Source organism: Martes martes, assembly GCF_963455335.1.
Source record: "Martes martes genome assembly, chromosome: 1".
Classification (NCBI taxonomy): domain Eukaryota; kingdom Metazoa; phylum Chordata; class Mammalia; order Carnivora; family Mustelidae; genus Martes; species Martes martes.
Window position 1 is genome coordinate 117,650,823 of NC_137888.1, and position 20,960 is coordinate 117,671,782.

Below are 20,960 nucleotides of genomic sequence, written 5' to 3' on the forward strand. Positions count from 1 at the left end.
TGCTCAGGTAATCCCCGCCTCTCCCGGGCGCGTGTGCACCTGCGCATCTGTCGTCGGGGGCCCGGACACGCGCGCGTCTCCCGCCCCGCCCGGAAGAGGGCTGCTGGGTTCTCCCCAGGGTCCCGAGAGCCGGGTGTGGGCTGCTCCATCCGGGGCTCGCCGACGCGCAGGAGCTGACCAAGACGTTTGGGGGTCGGGGCTCCGGCTCGGGAACCTGGGAGTCCTTTTCCGCAGACCAGAAGCCGGAGCTGCGGGGGTCGTGGCATGCCCAGCACGGCTCGGTCACTACCCGCTGTCTGCGCGTGGGCAGGGGGCCGAGAGGCGCCGGAACCTTTCCGGGCCCCCCTCGCACCCTGCTCGTCGCCGCAGCCCGCCAAATCCTTGCAGTCTCCCTGCTCCCAGCCCCCAACCCTTTTCCTTAGAATACTCTTGGGGCGCTTTCCCTTTCTCGCCTTCGCTGGCTGCTGTCATTGGTCATGTTTTTCTCACATGACAAACTCTGCCCCCATACCCCTCCCCTCATTCTCCCTTTCCTCCTGCTTCCAGTATGTCAAGAGCCCTGTCTCTGCCCCATCCCTATGCTGGCGAAAGGGGGCATTCAGGCGGGTGCACAAGGTCCCTCCCCCAAGGAAAGCTGGCTTTGATGCCAAGGGAAGACTGCTCCACTGAGGAGAACCAAGCCTTTTTCGTTACCTGCCCTACACTCCCCTACCCTTTCTGGCCCTGCTCCAGAGGGGACCCCCAAAAGAACCTCCTAAACTTCCTTCTCCCCCTCTGCTCATGGTCCAATCTACAATCACTCACCACCTGCAACCAGTTCTAGTGAGCCAGTGATGCCCTTGCTGGGGATAGAGGGGTTCACGAGGGTGGGAGAAGAGTGTCCAACTGCATCCTCAAGGACTGGGCAGCCTGGTGGCTGGCTCCAACTGCCATAGCTGGGGCTCTAGGACAGCAAAGTTTGAACACAGGGAGCTTTTGAAGGAAGTGCGGATATATTTGAGTACCAGAGAGAAAGGGGCTATTTCCAGATGGGGTAGAAAAGGTCCCTTCCTCAGTCAGGGCTGTGTCTGGTGTATACAGGAAGGATAGAGCATAAGGGTGGAGGGAAGAGGAGTCAGCCTCACCAAGGATGGTGTTTGCCTTCCAGAGGGGTCTGCCCACCCAGACTGCCAGGACCCCATTTCCAGGAGAATGGCCCAGATGTCTCAAGTGCAGGAGCTCTTCCATGAGGCAGCCCAGCAGGTAGGCTTGCGTGGTGTGGGGGACTGAGAGGGAATGAGGGGTCACCAGACAGGAAGCTGAATGGAAACATTATAGTATCCTATTTTAAAAGTAATTATCTCAGAAGTTTATTTTGGTGTTCTGACTTAATCAAGAAAATATTATGGCCAACTGCTCACCATCTGTGTACAGAAAATCTTTGGTATTCTTTGTAGTGGATTTTGAGTTCTGGGCATCCCTTCCTGCCCCATGAAGGTTTCCATGAATGGACTGAGGACTCATATAATACAAACGCTTTTTACTGTTGAATCAAACTAGTGTAAGAAGGTAACTTTATTTTTAAATAACTCATATATGCCGAAGCCAAATGTGATGTAGGAGAGATGTTAGGGTTTGAAGCCAACGGCCAAGAAAGAATTCTTGAGACATATTAAAGCACAGGGACAGGACCCGCGAACAGAAAGAGCTGCACCAGGGTCATGAGGAGTGGCCCATTATATACTTTCAAGTTGGGAGAAGGTTAGGAATAGCGTAAGTCTCTAAGGAGTTTGGAAGCAAGGTTTCCAGAATCTTAAGGGGGCTAGCTACTGTTGGGAAAATGTCATTTATTACCATCTAATAAAACCTTCATCATGAAACTCTTTAGATATATATCCACTGGTGAGCCATATGCTTGGGGGGGGTGGGGTTTGATTGCCAACATGTATCTTGGGGGGGTTAGAAATAAAGGAAATTTCTGGAAAAATTTTTATATGTTAAATTAGACTTATAGGATCCTGGGGATGGGGGTTTGGGCTAGGATTGCCTTTTGCTCTTAGCAAAGTATTAACATTGAGGCAGTTGAGTCCCTAGAGGAATGTCACTCTGCCAGTTTCAAGGACTTGTCAATGGACTGTAGGTGTTAAAGAAATTTAATAATTTTTCTGCTGCCTCGGTTTTCCACATCAAAATGGATTTCTCAATTTTCTAATGCCTGCAAGTTCTTTTTTTCTTTTCTCCTTCCCTGTTGATCATTAGTTATAGTAAATATTCAACCTAGCTATGGAATTGGAGTGGGTTTCTGCAGAAATACAGTGAATCCCTTAAAAAGTAAAAAGCCGGGCTTCGGTGTTTATTAGGAAACTACCTGCACCAGTCTTTGCTGTTGAAGGATCACCCAACCTTGAAGTTTCCGGTGTCCATTGGATTTCACTCATACTTTGTAGAGAAGAGCAGAAGGGTTTCTGGCATAAACAGAGGAATGAGCCTGCTGAGAGGGGAGAGAATCAACTCAAGGCCTCACACAGTTCCTAGAGAGCAGGCTCCAGAACCTAAACATCCTGAGCCAAAGGGCAGAGGCTGGTGAGGCAGATGGGGTTCTAAGTTGGTGGGGGCATTCAAACTGGCCAGTTACCCCCTCTTCAGGTTTACAGGTACATGGGGGAAATGCAGCATGAGCATGATGGCTGGCAGGGGGCCAGTACCCAGTACAAGGTACTGCCCCTCTTCTCCTGGGCAGGCCCCGGGCTGTAGCCCCTGCACCATCGTACTCCACTCCTCACACCCAGCCCTGGAAGTTTCCATGCTGCTGAGAAGTGAGGGACTGGAGACTTGGTATAGCTCCTCAAAGCTGTTTCAGAACACCTGCCCAGAGCTGTTCGTTCTTAGTGTGGCCGATGACTTGTAGAGAGACCTTGGTTAATCAGGGGTCTTCCATTTTCTTGAACTTGACTAGCTTCTCCCCATACTTCCTGTGTGTTTTCTTTGGACATGTAAGGCTGTACATGAATGTTTACACACTTAACATGTTATTTGTGGACCCCTTCCAAAATAATGGCTGCTGTGATAGGCACGAAGAAGATACCCAGATGGGAAACATGAGGCTCTTGTCCCCAGGGAGTCCAAAAAAAGAGACAAGTTAAACATTCTTGGTTCCCTTTGTGAGGGGGATCTGCTGCAACCCTCTCTCCCCTGTTAAGAATCTTCAGTGGCTCCCTGTGTCCACCAGCTAGAGTTTGGCTCCTTAGCAGAGGCCCTGCCCAGGCTGATCCTGCTGGAGTTTCGAGCCTGCATCTTGTTTGTGTCCCACACTCCAGCCAGAGGTCACCGTTCTCCAGAAGCTGTGCTTGTGTCTTTCTCCAGTCCTTGCGGAGACTTCTCACTCAACTGACTGGTCACTGTAACCTTCCTAGTGCCGAAGGCAGTGCCTGGTATGTAAGTGGATGATGACTATTAGTTGACTAACCAAATCCACAAATAGCAGGTAGCCAAAGGTGAGTTCCGTTGCCCTAAGAGAGGCTTGCTTTTAAAACTGTGGTGGCTGCAAGGCCTCTGTATCACTCTTCTCTCCAAACACTGAGGGACTGGACAGCGTTCAGGGTCAAGGCCCTTGGTGTTCACCATCTGCACATTTTGAAACTCACCCCTTTCTTCTGTCTCCCTGCACTGTCCTGTCCAGGGCACCATTTTTGGATTGGCTTCTAACTTCTTTCTCCACATCGCTACTTAAATGATCCTCTACTAAGGCGTAAATCTGTGCATTTAACTCCTTTGCTTAAAGCCTTTCCGTGGCATCTCACTGCTTTCAGAATTCAGCTCAAACTCCTTATCTTGACCCCCACGGCCTCCCGTGACTCAGCTCCCCCTGCTTGAGCTGCAGGCTCTCCCCCCTGCACTGACTGTAGGGCATGGAAACAAGTTGCTTCTTTCCGATCTCCCGGAAGGCCGTGACCTCCTTATCTGTTGTTGCGTCCTCAGTGCCTGCCGTTGGTGCTCAGCATATGGGATGCGCTCAGTTAGTACTGGTTCTACTTAACCGAGCTCCCTGGGCTGCCCTTTGCATTAGGTGCTGAGGTATGGTGGAAGTAGAGCATACACGTGGTGAACCTTGGAAACACGGCCCGGGCCAAGCCCCGGGCACTTACTACAGAACGAGCATTTAATGTTGCTCACTTAAGCCTCAGAGCCACATACTGGAGGGAATAGGATGATTTGGGTCAGACAGCTGAAAGAACAGAGCCATTTGGAACTCAGGTGTGCTTGTTGCCAAGGCCCCAGCTTTAATCCTGTCTGCTCTTGGCCTCCCACCCCAGTGGTAGAGCAGAGCCCCCCAGATGGTACGTCAGAGGCCTGTGTGGGGGATAGATGGCAGAGTGGTAGCTGACATGTGTGCAAATGACCTCTGGGAGTGGCTGGCCCTCCAGAAGATTCCAGTGAACCTTCTTCTACCTTTACTGTAGCCTCGGGAGTCAGGAATTCTGCTAGGAGCTTTGGAGCTTAGAGAACACAGGAATAAGAAGGCAACCCCATTCCAAATCCTTTGGTTCAGATCTGCTCTTCTCTTGGTCACTGTGACTGGAAAGTAGCTCTCAAGAAATTCAGCCAGAGTGGGGATGCTTGTGAGTAAGGTGGAGAGGTGAATGGATGGGTCCTTGGTTCCACTTTAATTGTCTTGAGACCAGAGGGAGTAGCTCTGTGTATGTGTTTGTGTGTGTGTGTGTGTGTGTGTGTGTGTGTGTGTTGATCAGTACTAACTGGGCGAGCTGAGAAGGGGCTGTAGGTCAGGTTAATTGTGTGGTGTCAAGGGTGCTCATCTAAGACTTTGTGACCTTGGTCAAGTTATTTAACTTAGGTAAGCCTCTGTTTCCTCACCTATAAGATGGGTGCAGTAATAAAACCTGCCCTAGGGAGTTACAAAGATTAAAAGCGATAATTCATGCTCTCTCTCTTGGATAAATAAATAAAAATAAAATCTTAAAGAAAGAGATAATTCCTGTAAATATTCAGTATAGTGCTTGGTTCATAGTAAGAAGCCAGTAAATGTTGGCTAATACTAAAACGAGGGTGAGCAGTATGTATTTGTTCCATAGTGTCGTGATATAAGTAATCAGAAGATTCAGGGGGGGAACCCATGTGGGACTCAGCACAGCAGAGACCTAAGTCCCAAATGCAGGATTATTCCAGTGGCTGAAGCCAGAATGTGGGACCTTGTCCAGGACAGCTTGCTGGGTTGGTGTCTGCTGAGGAGGATGGGACACTTTCTAGACCTAGATGGGTCCAGAGCGGCTTGAGAATGTGTGTGCCTGTGTGTGGTGTGAGCATGTGTGTGTGCACGCACACGTGTGTGCATATGCGTGTGTGTGTTTGAGAACCGGCTGAGCCTCTGGCAGGAACCAGTCTTATTTTGGGACTCTCTGTCCTCGGGCACTTCACTAACGTGAGGTGTGGTTTGGTGGTGGACTTGAACCTCGGAGGCAGGGTTCCAAAGTCTGACTGTGACGCTGGACGTACTGGGTCCTCAGGCAAGTTATTCAGGGCTCCCCATCTGCCTCCACAACTGTGAGACGGGGAGGCAGTACCTGATTTTCAGGCTTTTGTGCCATATGTGGAAGGACCTGGCCCAGAGCCCGTCACATGGCGAGCCGTAAATACTGCGTGTGTTCAGTGGCTGGATGACGCAGACCTCATGCTGCAGCCCAGCAGAGTGCACTGCTTGTGAAGCACGGGCCCGGGGACCTAAGAGCAGCCGGAGGCTGGGGGAGGGCAACGGAAGGCTAACAGCCTTACATCCCGCGCTTGTCGCTGCCAGTCTCTGGCCGGAGAGGACTGTGGTGGTGGATATGGTGAGTTGGGAAGATTAAGCTGGCAGGAGAAAGCAGATAGCCTGCAGGGAGAGATGGCAAGTTCATGTGCTGAGTGAGGTCTGATGTCTAACGAAATCAAGTGCTTTTAGCATTGGGAAGAGTGAGGAAATTCGGCTCAGCTTACCAGGTATTTACTGTGTGCATATGATCGTCAAGATCTCCAATAATAGCTATTGCTGGGGATCTTAAAACAAATCTCAGGGTGCCTGGGTGGCTCAGTCGGTGAAGCATCTGCCTTGGGCTCAGGTCATGATCCCACAGTCTTGGGATTGAGCCCTGCACTGGGCTGCCTGCTCAGCGGGAAGCCTGCTTCTCCCTCTGCCTCTGCCAGCTTCTCCTCCTACTTGTGCTGTCTCTCTCTCTGTCAAAAAAATAAACAAAATCTTAAAAAAAAAAAAATCTACTAAAAAAAAATGCCCAAACAAACCTGAAATCTCACAATTACTATGGAATAAAGAATGCCTCCAACGGACCTGAGGTTGTCTTCCTTCTCCCAGGGTTGGATGGTCTCCAGAGAAACCTAAAGGGAAGCTGGGTTATGCAATAGGATGTCCCCAAGTCCCCTGAAGCTGCAGATTAGCGAGTATGAGTGACTTGTACTCTTTCTTCCCCGTCCAGCCTTCCTCCAGAAACTTGGCTCCTGCAGGAGTAGTCCATGAGGACCCCTTTCTAGGAAATCTGGGTGCTCAGCTCTGGCCAGCCTGACTAGTCACGCTGGAAAAGAGCCTGATGGAAGTCGGTGCCCTGGTAGAGCAGGTAGGGCCGCGGCTGCTGGCCTGAGTGTGGAGAGAGGTGTTTCCAGAGGGTGAGCATGGCTGACCTGAACGGGCCCGCAGCATTGCTGGACTTCCTTGCCCTCCCTCTCCCTTCTCTGCCCTCTCATCTTTTGCTCTCTTCCTCAGTTCAGTGGCTTCCTGAAGTTAGCTGAGGATGGTCAGAGTAAAGAGAGTCTGGTCAAGTTTGGGACACTGGTGAGCAGGAAGGTAGCACCAGCAAGAGAGGCAGGGGGTGCTCCGAGAAACCTCTGGCCCAGCCCCCTTGCTTGGCATGTCTAGAAACAAGGCCAGAGGTGTCCAATCACCTGTCCGGGGACACATGCACTGAGGGGCCGAGACGGGCCAGAACCACAGATGCTGACCAGTGACACAGCTCTGGATTGAGCTTAATGCATCCTGTCTCTAGGTTACAATAGTATTTTGAGCACTGGTGTCAAGCTTCATTGTAAAAGCTTTGCCCTTGCCTTCTGCACCTGCATCAGCCCATGTACGGTTAAGAACCGACTGCCATGCGTTTGTCAGGCCTAGTTTGGAATCTTTTAAAAGCCAATATGCAAAATGAGCCCTGGTGGCCACGTCGGAGGTTATAGGGTATTGCTTTATTAGTATGTAGAGGAATAAATAGAGCTGAGGAGAAGGGAAAAGGGAACTTGAGACAAAACCACCCTGGGGTGCCTGGGTCGCTCAGTCAGTTAAGTGTCTGTGTTTGGGTCAGGTCATGATTCTGGGATCCTGGGATGGAGCCCCACATCATTGGGCTCCCTGCTCAGCGGGGAGTCTCCTTGTCCCTCTCCCCCACTGCCCTCACCCCTCCCCACTTGTGTGTGCTCTCTCTCAAATAAATTAAAAATAAGACCTTAAAAAAATTTTTAAAAAGACCACCCTACTCCAGGTTCACCCTGCCGTAGGTGTGTGGGATGGGTAATTTTATGATAATCATCTGTGACTAACAAAGAATAACCAGCCCCTAGGTGTTATCAACAGAGATGTTGAAAGGATTTAAGTTTCCTGGTTAGCTTTCTATAAAAGACCAACCCTAGAGGCCTCGTTGGCAACCCCTTTCACTCTTGAGAGCTTTTTCTGCATCTTCACTTAATAAACTTCTATTGCAGGGTGCCTGGGTGGCTCAGTGGGTTAAAGCCTCTGCCTTCCGCTCAGGTCATCATCCCAAGGTCCTTGGATCGAGCCCCACATCAGGCTCTTTGCCTGGCTGGGAGCCTGCTTCCCTTCCTCTCTCTCTCTGCCTGCCTCTCTGCCTACTTGTGATCTCTATCTGTCAAATAAATAAAATCTTTAAAAAAAAAAACACAAAACTTCTATTGCTTTACTCAAAAAAAAAAAAAAAGAAAGAAAGAAAGAAAAGAAAAGAAAAAAGACAAAACCACCCCGTTAGCCCCTCCTTTTACAGATAAGGAAACTGAGGTCCAGAATGTTTGGATGGAAAAGGACTCACATCAGGGATCCCTGGACCATGACCCCTCTCAGTTTTTGTAGAGTGTGAAACTTGTCTGATTTTAGAGATTGTCTTTAGTTGAGTTTTTGTAGAGTGTGAAACTTGTCTGATTTTAGAGATTGTCTTTAGTTGAAAGATACAAATTACAAATACAGAATTAGGTCTAACCTTTGGAAGGGACTCCATGCAAGTGACAGGTCGTGAAGCTTCAGCTGGTTGGTAGCTTCCCTGCCAAGCCACCAATGGTACCTGGACAGAAGCACCTTGTGGAGATGGCAGAAGAGAAGAGGCTTACGGTTGTGGAATCTGGGAGAGAAGAAGGGACACAATTAGTTCTCAGGGTTGAGTCTGAGGACACCATCACCCTTCCTGCTCTCTCCTTTGTTGTTCCCCCTTTCCATTTTCTAGCCCTGTTTGCAATTCCCCAAATGACAGTTGAGCCAAAAATGCTGCCTGTTTGTAAAAAGGGGAATGGAGACATTTTATGAATGAAGGTGCCCTAGAAACTGGAATGGAAGTGATTCTTCACTGAAATGGCTAAGTGGGATCCTGTCTCATTTGTACCCAGAGGTTCTTCACTTATGGAGGAGATTGATGACATGAAGAGACAAGTGACCTTGAAGGAATTTACTACTTTCATTTCCTAAAAGAAGAGCGGGGTGAGCCTGGGTGGCTCAGTGGGTTAAAGCCTGTCTTCAGCTCAGGTCATGATCTCAGGGTCCTGGGATCCAGCCCCCCACATCGGGCTCTCTGCTCAGCGGGGATCCTGCTTCCTTCTCTCTCTCTGCCTGCCTCTCTGCCTAGTTGTGATCTCTGTCAAATAAATAAATAAAAATCTTTGAAAAAAAAAAAAAAAGAAGAAGAGGGGTGGGGATCCCATGACCACTGGGGAAGCCTCAGGTTCTGGTCAGAAGGCAGGAGTAGGAGCGAGGGGACAGCCTGAGCCACAGCCTTCATTAGGTTTTCATGGGGAAAACGGGGCAAGGGAGTTTAGGATTGGCTCATTGGAATAGTTCTGGTGGGCTTTGGGCTATAGGGATGTGCTCTAGTTGCCTAGTGTCTGGCTCTGGGACAGTTTAGACAGGGGAAACATTAGCTTGGTGTGTGAGGGTTAGATAAAAAAGGGTGATTTGGGGGACAGACTCCGAATTAGTTGGTTTGGATATGAAAGGTGTGCTCCTGGCCCAGCCCTCTGTTATCTCTGAGAACTGGTTAGCGCTGGGGCTGGGGGATGGTCAATCTTTCTTCAGCACGGGCTGAAGGGCTTGCAAGGAAAATCCTACTGTGGCTGAAGTACTATTCTTGTAATTTGAGGAAGGTGCCACTAGGTGGTGCTTATACCCTGGTCTGGCCTGATAGAACGCCTAGACTTCCTATGGCGTGGATATTTTTCCATTCATTTTATCCTTTCTCTGGCCAAAATGTATCTCATCAGGATCACAGTTTAAACACTAGACACTTCTATAGTCACAGAACAATATTAAATAATTGTAGTATGATTTAAAGAAATATATATCCCCGAATATAATTCATTATCTCTTTTTGCTCTTCAGTCATTATCAAGTATAAGTGAATCTGATTCTTAAAATGTATATTTTATTCTTTCTGAGTTTTAGTACCTAATCAAAGGGCTATGGTGAGTGTAGTGATGGTGGTGTGCTTTAAAATAGTTTGGCAAAAGTCTTCAATAGGTAACGCCTATGCAGGCTTTGCGGCCCTTCCAAGAAGAGAAAGCATCCTATTTACCTTTACTTTGTTTTTATTTTGGTGTGTGAATGTTTTCTTCTTCACAGGCATAAAGACAGAGGGAAAAAAGATAGTGGTGTAAAAACCCCTGGTCTGTATAAAAAAAAAAAATCTCCTGTGTTCTCTTCCTAAACAGTCCCTGGAAACAGTTAGAGGACTTGGGTGCTTTCCGAAGGACTGGAAGGTGCTGGTGGCCTAGCAGCCCTCACTAGTCACGTCTGAAGCAGATGAGAAATGTGATCTAACGTGAATCCCAGTGCTTAGAGACTTTAACTTGAAGCAGGAAGCCACGACTGGGTCACTTTCCCTGTTTATTTTAGGCAGTGATCTTTCGAGAGCAAAACAAAGGGAAACCAAATTTCTCTTAAAAGAGACGCAGATTGGGGCACCTGGGTGGCTCAGTGGGTTAAAGCCTCTGCCTTAAGCTTTGGTCATGATCTCAGGGTCCTGGGATCGAGCCCCACATGGGGCTCTCTGCTCAGCAGGGAACATGCTTCCTCCTCTCTCTCTCTCTCTGCCTACCTCTCTGCCTACTTGTGATCTCTGTCTGTCAAATAATAAATAAATAAATCTTTAAAAAAAAAATCTACTTAAAAAAAAAAGAGACGCAGATTGAGGGGCACCTGGGTGGCTCAGTCGGTTAAGCGTCTGCCTTGGCTCAGGTCATGATCCCTGGGTCCTGGGATTGAGCCCCACTTTGGGCTCCCTGCTCAGCCTGCTTCTCCCTCTCCCACTCCCCCTGCTTGTGTTCCCTCTCTCCCTGTTGTCTCTCTCTGTCAAATAAATGAAAATATCTTAAAAAAAATACACAGATTGTAAGAATAGACATTAATTTTACAAAAGCCTTCACTCTATTTAAGTATCCCATCCGTCCAACACTTACAAACTGATTGAAACCACAGGCTTCTCCAGATGTTGCAAAAAATGAAGTTGAGTTAAAAATAGGAGGACTAACTCTAGGTCAGCACAAAACCCCATTCTATTTTAACAATATTTCTAATAATGTGTTAATTGTTTATTTACATTAAAAAAGCTAATATTTTTATCACTGAAATACTCCATGCATGCAGTAAAAAGCAATTCAAACGACCAAGAATGGTATAAAATTAAAAGCCTTCACCCACACTTCCCAGAGATACTCACTGCTTCTGATTTCTGGTTTTCATTTCCTTTAAGTCGTATATTTGTACCTTAATTTCTTGACCAAGTTATCCATGTATTAATTATTTACTTATCGCTTCCTGAGCTGAAAAAAAGAAGACATTGGCACATTTATTCTCCCATCCATTTCCCTCATTTTGTTACTCAGTTTTTATTGGTTGGATTATTATTTTTACATTGTCGAGGTTTGTAAAATTTATATCTTTTTCTGTGATTATAATGAACATTTCCACATTATAAAAATTTCATTATACAAATTTAAAACCTAGAAATAACATTTATAATGGTGAGGTGTGTGTTTAACTGAATCACCAAGTGATGTTATTGGAGAAAAAAACGTCGTATTAAGTTATTAAAGCTTTGCTGCTCTGAGCAACAGGGTCTTCATTTCTTTCACAGTTCCTTTCTTTCTTCTGGCTCCTGTGTGGCTATAGCCCTTTCTTTCTTTCTTTTTTCCTCCCTCCCTCCCTTTCTTTCTTTCTTTCCTTTTTTTTTTCTTTAAGATTTTATTTATTTATTTGAGAGAGAGAGAGAGAGGAGAGAGTGCATGAGGGGGTGCAGAAGGAGAGGGAGAAGCAGACTCCCCACTGAGCAGGGAGCTCCAAGGACTCAGGGCTCGATCCCAGGATGCTGAGAACATGTCCTGAGTCAAAGGCAGATGCTTAACTGACTGAACCACCAAGGCGCCCCGACTATAGCTGTTTCTTATGTTGCATGTCACCCTGTTTTGTGATTCTCATCTTTTGGGTGACAGTAATTTTTTTCACATGTGGACCAGTGGTAGTCAATCACCCTTGCCATCTAACTGTAGAACTGTGGGAGGCCAAACTTTTGTCATGGATTTCAAAAAGAATACTTCACAACAGATGGAATGCAGAAGTAGCTAGCGGGTCCAGCTGTCTTCTATCAGAGCAGACATTAGAATGATCCGCAAAATGTCTGACAAGGCCTCTTTTTATTAAGTGGTCTTGTTTTGGACAGTAGTTATTCTTCATGAGAATGGGGCATTTATTTGAACAGATAATGAGGTTATTACTGTGATTTTTAAATGATTAATAATTTAAAATGTCTCCCTTTAAATTTCTGACATGGTAAATATTGGTAGATAAAACACACATAAACAAAATCTCTTTGGGGTCCTCTATGATGTGGGAAACAAAGGCAAAAGAAAAAATTAAATTTCCTCACTGCGTACAGACCACTGACGAGTACTTGAAACAGACAGAGTGACCTTCCTCTAGGAACTCAACTGCCTCGATGTTAATACTTCACTAAGGGTAGAAGGCAACCTCAGCTTGACATGATCCTGACCTCCAGGATCCTGTAAGTCTACTTTAATCTACAAAAATTCCTTTGGAAACTAACTTTATCTTTACTCCTCAAGATATAGGTTAACAGTCATCCTCCAAGCACATGGCCCACTGATACACATCTGAAGGGTTTCATGACTAACGTTTTACTAGATAGTAATAAATGACTTTTCCTTTTTTTAAAAAAAAGATTTTATTTATTTGAGAGAGAAAGAGAGAGAGCGAGTGAAAGAGAGCACATATAAGCAAGGAGAGGGGGGAGAGGGACAGAGAGAAGCAGGCTCTCTACTGAGCGAGGAGCCTGATGCCAGGCTCAATCCCAGGACCCTGAGATCATGATCTGAACTGAAGGCAGACACTTAACCAACTGAGCCACCCAGGTGCCCCAATAAATGACTTTTCCTAACAGACGCTAACCCCCTCAAGGTCCTGGAAACCTTACTTCCAAATTCCTTAGAGACTTAACACTACCTCTACCCCCTCTCACCTTGAATGTATATAATTACCAACCCTCACAACCCCAGTGCAGCTCTTTCTGTCCATGGGTCAGAAAGTGGTTCCCGCACTTTAATAAAACCACCTTTTTGCACTGAAGATGTCTCAAGAATTTTTAAATATTAAATTAAAAAATTAAAAAAAATTTAAAAAATTTAAAAAATTAAAAAAAAATTAAAAATTTTAAAATATTTATCTATTTATTTGTTTATTTATTTTTTGTCTCAAGAATTCTTGACATTGGCTCCAAATCCCAACACTTCCACATCACTCAATAATTTTTAAGAATGTAAAGGGACCTGGAGAAAGGAAAGTTCGAGAACAGCTGCCCCAGGGACTAAGTGCACATGTCAAACTTTCACGATTCAGAGTTACTACTACTGTACCACTTCAGCGTGAACTGAGCAACCACAGAGGCCTGTTTACTACCTACATTTCTGGTGCGGTAAGTGCCCAGATGTCACTTCCACACGCATGAAAGAGCCTTCAAGATCACCTTACGTCCAGTGGATGCCCCACCTAGGTCCATGCCCTGGATTAGCTAGCAGGCTCTGAACTTGGAGCTTCTCAGGCTCCTTGGAATACAGCTTTTCTCTTGGCCGCGCTGCTTCTCCCTCCTTTGCTTTTTCTTCCCCTTTCCAAGTCCATCTGTAGGAATTTCCTCAAATGTCTGATCTGCTGGTGGCACTTGTTCTTTTTTCCCTTCCAGTTATAAGCACAGTTTTATACTAAAAAAACAACAACAACACATCTTTTCTGTCATTTTATGGTAATTTGGAAGGCACAGAAGTGCTTTTTCTGCCCTCTAAAAGAGGTGCCTAATGTCACTTTCTAAAGCACATTTCATTCATTCATTCCGCTGGCTCACATTTAATAAAAATCAGTGTCATGTTGTGCACAAGACTGTACAAGCAATTTTTTAAAATAAGTGTCTGGGCTCCTTGCATAAAATATAGTTTTTGTTGAACTTACTATTTCTTTATTTTTAAACCTTTAACATGTTGATAAAATTTCACAATCATGAAAGTTACAATGGTACGAAGAATGCCTGTATATTTTTTTAAGGTTTTATTTATTTATTAGAGAGAGAGAATAAAAGCGAGTGCACAAGTGGGGGTAGGGGTGGAAGCAGACTCCCCACGGAGCCCGGAGCCCCTGTGCATGGTGGGGTTCGATCCCAGGATCCTGAGATCATGACCTGAGCCAAAGTCAGAGGCTTACCTGACTGAGCCAGCCAGGCGCCCCAAGAATGCCCATATATTCTTGACTCAGATTTACCATTTGTTAACATTTCGCCCTTTGGCTTCATCATTAGTGTGCTCTCTCTGTTTCTATTCCATTTGTGTATCTATTTGTCTATATATTCTAATATATATTCTGTACTTTTCCTCTAAGCCATCTGAAGGTAATTTGTACACATCATGTACCCCTATCCATGAATTCTTCAGTGTGTTGTTTCCTGAGAACAAGAATTTTCTTTTACCGAACCACAGTATTTTTATTGAGATCAGGAAATGGGACATTGGTACATCCTATTATCTGGTCCTCGGTCCCACATTCCAGTTTTTTCAGTTATCCCCCTCACGTCCCATAGCATTTTTCCGCGGGGCCCAGGGTGACACTTTGCACTTAGGTCCTATCTCTAATCTCTCTAATCTCTCTAATCTCTAATCTCTTTAATTTGCACCTGTCACTTAGCCTTTTCTGGTCTTTCATGACATTTTTTGAAAAACACCGGCCAGTTGTTTTGTAGAACACCCCTCAGTCTGGGACATGACCCCTCACGGTTAGATTTAGCTTTTGTGTTTTTGGCAGGAATACCCTAGAAGTGATAGTTGTGTTCTTCTCTAGAAGGTACAGGATGTCCCTTTGTCCCATTATTGGTGATGCTAACTTTGGTTACTTATTTAAGGTGGTGTCCATTAAGTTAATCCACTCTAAAGTCATTGACCTTCCCTTTGTAGTTAATAAACAGTTTGCTGAGGATACTTTGAGACTACGGAAATATCTTGTTCCTCATCCGTCTTTAACTCAGTGGCATTAGTACTCATGGATGGTGATTCTGGACAGAATTGGTTATGACTCTGATGGTTGCAAAATGGTGATTCTTCTGACACCATCGCTCCTTCCACAGATGTTAGTTGGTGTTCTTCTGTAAAAAAGGACTTTCCCTTCTCCTCATTTTAATCTATTCATTTATTTACAGCTGTATGGACTCAGATTCTTATTTTATTACTTAAATATTCTATTGCTATTATTATTTTGATGCTCAGATTAGCCGAGAATTGGCCAGTGGGAGCCCCTTCAAGTTGGCTCCTATGTCCTTTAGTCACATTCTCATCTCTTTCTTTCTAGCACTTTCTTACTTTTTGGCACAAAATGTGCCAGGCTCATTTTGTACTTTCTTTTCCCCAGCCCTGAATCGGCCATTTCTCCAAAGGGTCTTGGTTCCTTAAGGTGAGGAATGGTATTTATAGACTGAGAGCTGGGGGCTTGGTATGTTGATGGCTACCGGGGTGTCTTTGCTTTAGAACCTTCAGGTGGACAGAGAGAAGGAATGTAAACACACACGCATACCCAGTTTTGTATTTTTCTACCTGTATTAAAAACCACAAATTGGAACTGATACTTCTCATTTCAACCCTGCACCCCAGGCGTCATTCTTCTCCTCCTCCCTCTTTCTTTAGTTGTAACTCCCTTCTCCAACAGTGAGAAACTTAACTTTCATCTACATTTACTTCTTTGCTCGATCCTACAGTTCACAGAAGGTAGATTTAGAACTGGTAACTCCTACCCCTGTAAAACAAACTCTCCCCCAACGAAACCCCAAAACCTTTCTATCTAGAATTGAATAGTTGTAGTTATTTTTGTCGTTAGACTGAGCGCACATGGGCAAAGCACCAAGTTCAGAAGTTATTCTGATTCCGTTCTTTTCCCACCTTCAGTGTGGTTATGTGATTTGTCTGAAATACAGTTAGGCCAACTTGTTTCTCTTTGCAGCCTAATTTTTCTCTCATCCTTGTTGATTTGATTTGACTCTTGAGGGGAAGGCTCCATAGCTCAGGGGTTAGAGCACTGGTCTTGTGATTTGACTCTTGAGTATGCCAAACATTAATGTAATTCCAGAAGTCAGAACTACTCGGCCCGTAACAGTTCTCAAACAGGTATAATATTGGCGATGGACTGATGCACCCAGAAGAATAAGACTTTTGCGGGTGATTTTTAGCTGGTTTGCCTATTCCTGGGGGAGGGCGTTAGGGTCCATGTTGCTCCTCGTGACGTTAAAGCCAAGCGGACATTACAGGGTCAGCCTGAGTCCTGCCAGGAAGGCTCTGCCCATTTACCAAGGAGGCTGGGAAGGGCAGGGGACGCTCTTGTTTAGGCAGCCGTGGCGTTGCTGCGGTGGGCTCCCACCATCTGTGGGATGGTAGCAGGTGTCTAGAGCCCTGTGTCTCCGGGATCTGAGTCCCACAGGTGGAAGTGGATGTACTGGGGAAGGCTCTGCTGTGGGGTCCTAGGAGCCAGAACCACTGGCAGTCAGTGTTTGCACGGTATCTGAGAGGCTCACCACTGCTGGGGCTCTGCGAGGGGGCTGACCTGGTTGTGCCTTGGGAGATTCTCAGCCTTGGGCAAGGATTAGGGTGCGCAGGCATGGAGAAACCAGAGAGCAAGCATGCAGAAACTACCGTATGGAGACTGTGGCTTTTGAACTATGTGGGAGAGGAGACCCACATTGCCACAAAGGTCTCACGTTTCTAGTGACACTTAAATCAATATTGACCGAAGGTGCTGCCCAGATTCAAATCCGGGGAAGTCAGACTTTGACCACTCCACACGGGACCTTCCCTCCTCCGCGGCAGGGCCATTTCCATTCCTCGCGTGGGTCTGGGTGACAGAACCCTCACCGGCTGTCGGTGCTGGAAGGGGCTGGCTCTTGTGGCTCTGGCCCAGGCCAGGTCTTGGGAGGGTGGCCTTCAGGGCTGAGCCACAGAGGAAGGATTTCCCTGAAACTCGATGATGAGTTAGGTGGTGAAGAGAGGAAATGCACGGTCCAGAAGCCCTCCTTCCTTACTCTTCCCCCAACTTCCTGCGGGGACCTTCACTCACATTTAAAATTATCTGTTGTATTTCCTGCTTCCAAAAAGCTTTCACAATTCTCATCTCATCTGAACTGTGCGGAAACTCACCAGGCAGGTATTGGGCTGTTGGCTCCTGACTGCCCGCAGGCGTGCTCCGGCCCACGGAGCCCCCTGACACCAGCTCCTGCCCCTGCCCCCGCCCATCCAGAGCCAGAGGGGATGAAGGCGGCCCCCACCTGGCCCACCACATCACTGTTCAGTCGCAGCTTGGCGTCCTCTCTGATGTGTAATTAATAAATAATCAGCTTCAGAAAGCAAACTGCTGGTTCGTGTGTGTGTGTGTGTGTGTGTGTGTGTGTGTGTGTGTGTGTGTGTGTGTATCCCAGGCAGAAACAGTCTGTGCGGATGTGCTTTGTCTGCAGGGAAGGGACAGGCCTTTTCTTGCTCTGCCCCTCTCCTGACCTGTGTGGGCAGAAGCAGTTTCTTACCTGGTTTCTTTTCCTCCCGCTGCCAGAAGAGAGAAAAGGCGTCATCTCACGTGTCACATGTATTCCTGAAGGCCTGGCGGGTGGCCTGCTGGAGGCAGTTGCAGAAGGCTTCTGGGCAGGGGCTTGGCTCCCTGCCCAGGGCAGACCTTTTCCTCTCCCCACCACTCCCCTACTCGGTGCCCTGGGTGCAGGAAGCTGAGTGTTTCCTCCTCTGGGCACATCTCAGGGATAGTTTCCCTACCTTTCTAGACGCCCTGCTCAAGTGTGGAGATTCTCTGGTCAGAGGAGAAAGATGTCTCTCTCTGCACTGTGTCAGCGAGCAGGCAGCCATGGTGTGGCCCACGTGGGGTGCGGGCCCCCGGGCTCGGAGGGCAAGGCCTGGCTTCTTCCCAGTCCCGGGAGCCGCGGAAGGGAAAATTGTTGCCGTGAGAGGCACGAAGGTGGGTGTGCCCTGGGACCCTGCCAGGCTGGGGGGCTTTGGGAGAGCTAGGCACTGACCCCCATTCTGAGGGGTTCTGTTTCTTACTCTTCTTTGTCTTCTTAATCTCCACCTCTGCTTCCTAGTCGACTCCACGCCAGGCCGGCCCCTTCTCTTCCGTCAGCCTCTTACATCCATGTCAGAGAATGTTGTTATTCTGGCATTGATGTCTAGGGCCCAGATCTGAGGATGGGGAGATTCTAAGAGAGTTTTCAGTTGCTGGGACCAGACCCCTCCCCTGGGGCTTAATGGGAGAGCCCAGAACGGGAGCGGCTCGCCAGTGGGCCAGGTAGCCCTGGCCAGCACAACACACCTTGGCCCAGCCCAGCCGGAGCAGCTTGCTATCTCAGGTGGTGGGCAGGAACTAGGCTGTCACCTGTGTCACTTACCAAGGAAGAGATAAGGAAAATAGCTGTTTGGCTGCAGAGAGCTGTAAAGACTGAGTAGAATTCCCAGAAGTTCTTTTTCATTATTTCCAAGGGGACGTGGGCAGCATGGAGGATGAACACTTCTCCACAGCTCTGAGCCAGGTCAGGAGCTCCCAGGGATCGAGCCCCTTGAGACAGAGTGAAGATGTGATTCTGAGGAATGATAGTGACACACCTCCAAATCAGTAGCAGTTTCTCTTCTCAGGGGACAAAGCCGTGGACAGAGCATCTTTTGCATAGGGTACCACCTGCTGCAGCTTGGACAGGCCTGGTCCTGTGGCTACGGATCAGTACCCAGTGTCCCAGGCAGGGAGCCTCTCCAGTCCGTCTGGTGAGCTGTGGGATTGCCCCTCCCTAGCCGGGCCCAGCTTCCTAGAGCCTGGCTGCACTCACACCTGCTCCACGAGGTGTGTGGTCCCAGACTCACGGGAAAGACAAGCCCTTCCCAAGTCTCCTCCAGGAGGACAGATTACCTGGCCCACCCTCAGGAATCTGCAGTGTGGGAGGGACTGCAGCTCTGCCCAGATCTCTGGAAGCATGTGGTTCATCTTCAATCTGCCTCCCAGCTCCACCCGCCTTAAGGAAATTGTCTCCCCCAGACCGTGGGCCTGCTAGTGCCTGTCTCGCAAGTGAAAAAAGCCAGTTCCCACAGAGAAGAAATCTGTGCTTTTATGGAACTTCAGTTTCAAGAAGAGAATTCCTTTTTTTCTAAACCTGCTCCTGGTTTATTTTTTTCTTTTTCTTTTTTAAAGATTTTATTTATTTATTTGACAGACAGAGATCACAAGCAGGCAGAGAGGCAGGCAGAGAGAGGGGAAGCAGACTCCCCACTGAGCAGAGAGCCCGACTCGGGGCTTGATCCCAAGACCCTGGGATGATGACCTGAGCCGAAGGCAGAGGCCTTAACCCACTGAGCCAGCCAGGTGCCCCATAAACCTGCTCCTGGTTTTCTACTGTGAATCAAGACAGTCTAGAGATGGCACCACTCTTTTCACTTTTTGCCATCAAAGAGGACCATGTCAGGAACAAAGTTCTCTTCTCCTGAAAATCGTGCATTTCCCTGCCGTGGCCCCTGTGTCCCATGGCAGAACCTCTCAAGCTAAGTGAATCCCCAGCATTTGAAATGGTTAAAACTGCAGTTCAGGGCTGGGGATCACAGAGGCCCACGTTCTTGTTCATTTTACCCTGCCGGTACCTACTGTCCTCCCACTTAGGAATCACAGCCCTCTTACCCTCTACCCACAGAGTCTTTTAAACCAAGACTAACCACACGGTATCCTATGGGGTTGTCTCATTTTGCCAACTGGGTGGAGACACCAGGAAGAGCCCGAAGCTTCCCAGCCTTACCCAGATGGCGGTCAACTTCACATCTACCTCTACCAAGGACAAAATGAAAGTGTGGTGGGCAAGACCCATTGAGAAAGGGTTGAGGCTGGGCATTCCTCGCATCTTCAAAGTCTGAAAGGAAGCTGAAAGTCTCAGAAGTCCCTCACAAATGAAACACTGTCACTTGGAAAAGAAAACAAATTTTTTAAAGATTTTATTCATTTGTGAGAGAGAGAGAGAGAGAGGGAGAGAGAGCATGAGCAGGCAGAGCAGCAGAGGGAGAAGCAGACTCCCTGCTGATCATGACCTGAGCCGAAGGCAGACGCTTAACCATCTGAGCCACCCAGGTGCCCCCTGTCACTTGGAAATTTTAATGCCTCAGTTCTAAAAAATAAGTGATTCCAGATGCCATTGCTGAGGAATCTATGAACTAACTTAGTGGAAACTGCCCCATCCTAAGCTGGTCCTCGAGTAAGCTCTGTCCAGAGCATTTCTGAGCTGCACAAGTTTCTGTCTGCCTCACTCTGAAGATGAGAACTCTGGCGTCTGACACTCTACAGATGTTCGTCTGGACTTTGGCAACACCTTACAGACTTCCACAGGGACCCAGCTGGCTTCTACAAACAATGTAACCTTTCCTTTAGCCATCTGAATCTAAAGTGACATCTGGGAACTCTGAGCTTTTTATTTTTCTGGCCCGGAGCTGTTGGGGCCACCCATGTGGGCCCCCACAGCATCTCAGGCAAATTGGAGATGAAAGACAAGACTTGGTCCCTGACATGGAGCAGAACCTTCCTGCAAATGGTTCAGGGGAAATGATAAATTTCTCCAAATCATCCATTTCTCCAGTCTGGGAGATAGCCTCGTGTCCAGCCTGAGCATGGCACTTAATGTGGGGCAACCTCAGAGGCTCTCGCTGTCAGTGTTGCCCGTCAGAGCACCCCGTTTGCGCCTGTGTGATAGAGGCCGAATAATGAGACTATTTTTTTGGGTTAAAAAAAAAAAAGAGGGTTGCCATGGGGAGAGGGAGTATGGAGAGGGTGGCTGGGTTATGGACATTGGGGAGGGTATGTGCTATGGTGAGTGCTGTGAAATGCGTAAGCCTGATGATTCACAGACCTGTACCCCTGGAGAAAATAATACATTATATGTTAATAAAAATAATTAATAAACAATAAAATTTTTAAAAAGTACCTGGAGAAAAGGAAAAAAAAAGATAGCTCAGAGCTGGTCAAATTGTCACCTGCCATAAGCCCAGCTCTTCTACTCCCTCCTTCCCTCGGGGATAGAAAGGACTGGGTAGAGGGGCAGAGGGAGAGTCTGTGAGTCATGGCCTTTGTGGTAGGACCTGTCTGAGATGGGAGGGGATTCCTTACC

The 20,960-nt window shown here is 47.4% G+C and overlaps 1 protein-coding gene across 1 annotated transcript in view; it reads left to right on the forward strand.

Moving 5' to 3' along the window:
* The first annotated feature begins 1,168 nt into the window (after positions 1 to 1,168).
* The window catches only part of SLC12A8 (solute carrier family 12 member 8), a 135,011-nt gene continuing 115,219 nt past the window's right edge, over positions 1,169 to 20,960 (forward strand). Inside the window, exon 1 of the mRNA XM_080825078.1 lies at positions 1,169 to 1,242. Within this exon, the coding sequence (XP_080681204.1) occupies positions 1,192 to 1,242 (51 nt within the window). The 5' untranslated portion in view covers positions 1,169 to 1,191. The remainder of the gene's footprint in view (positions 1,243 to 20,960) is intronic.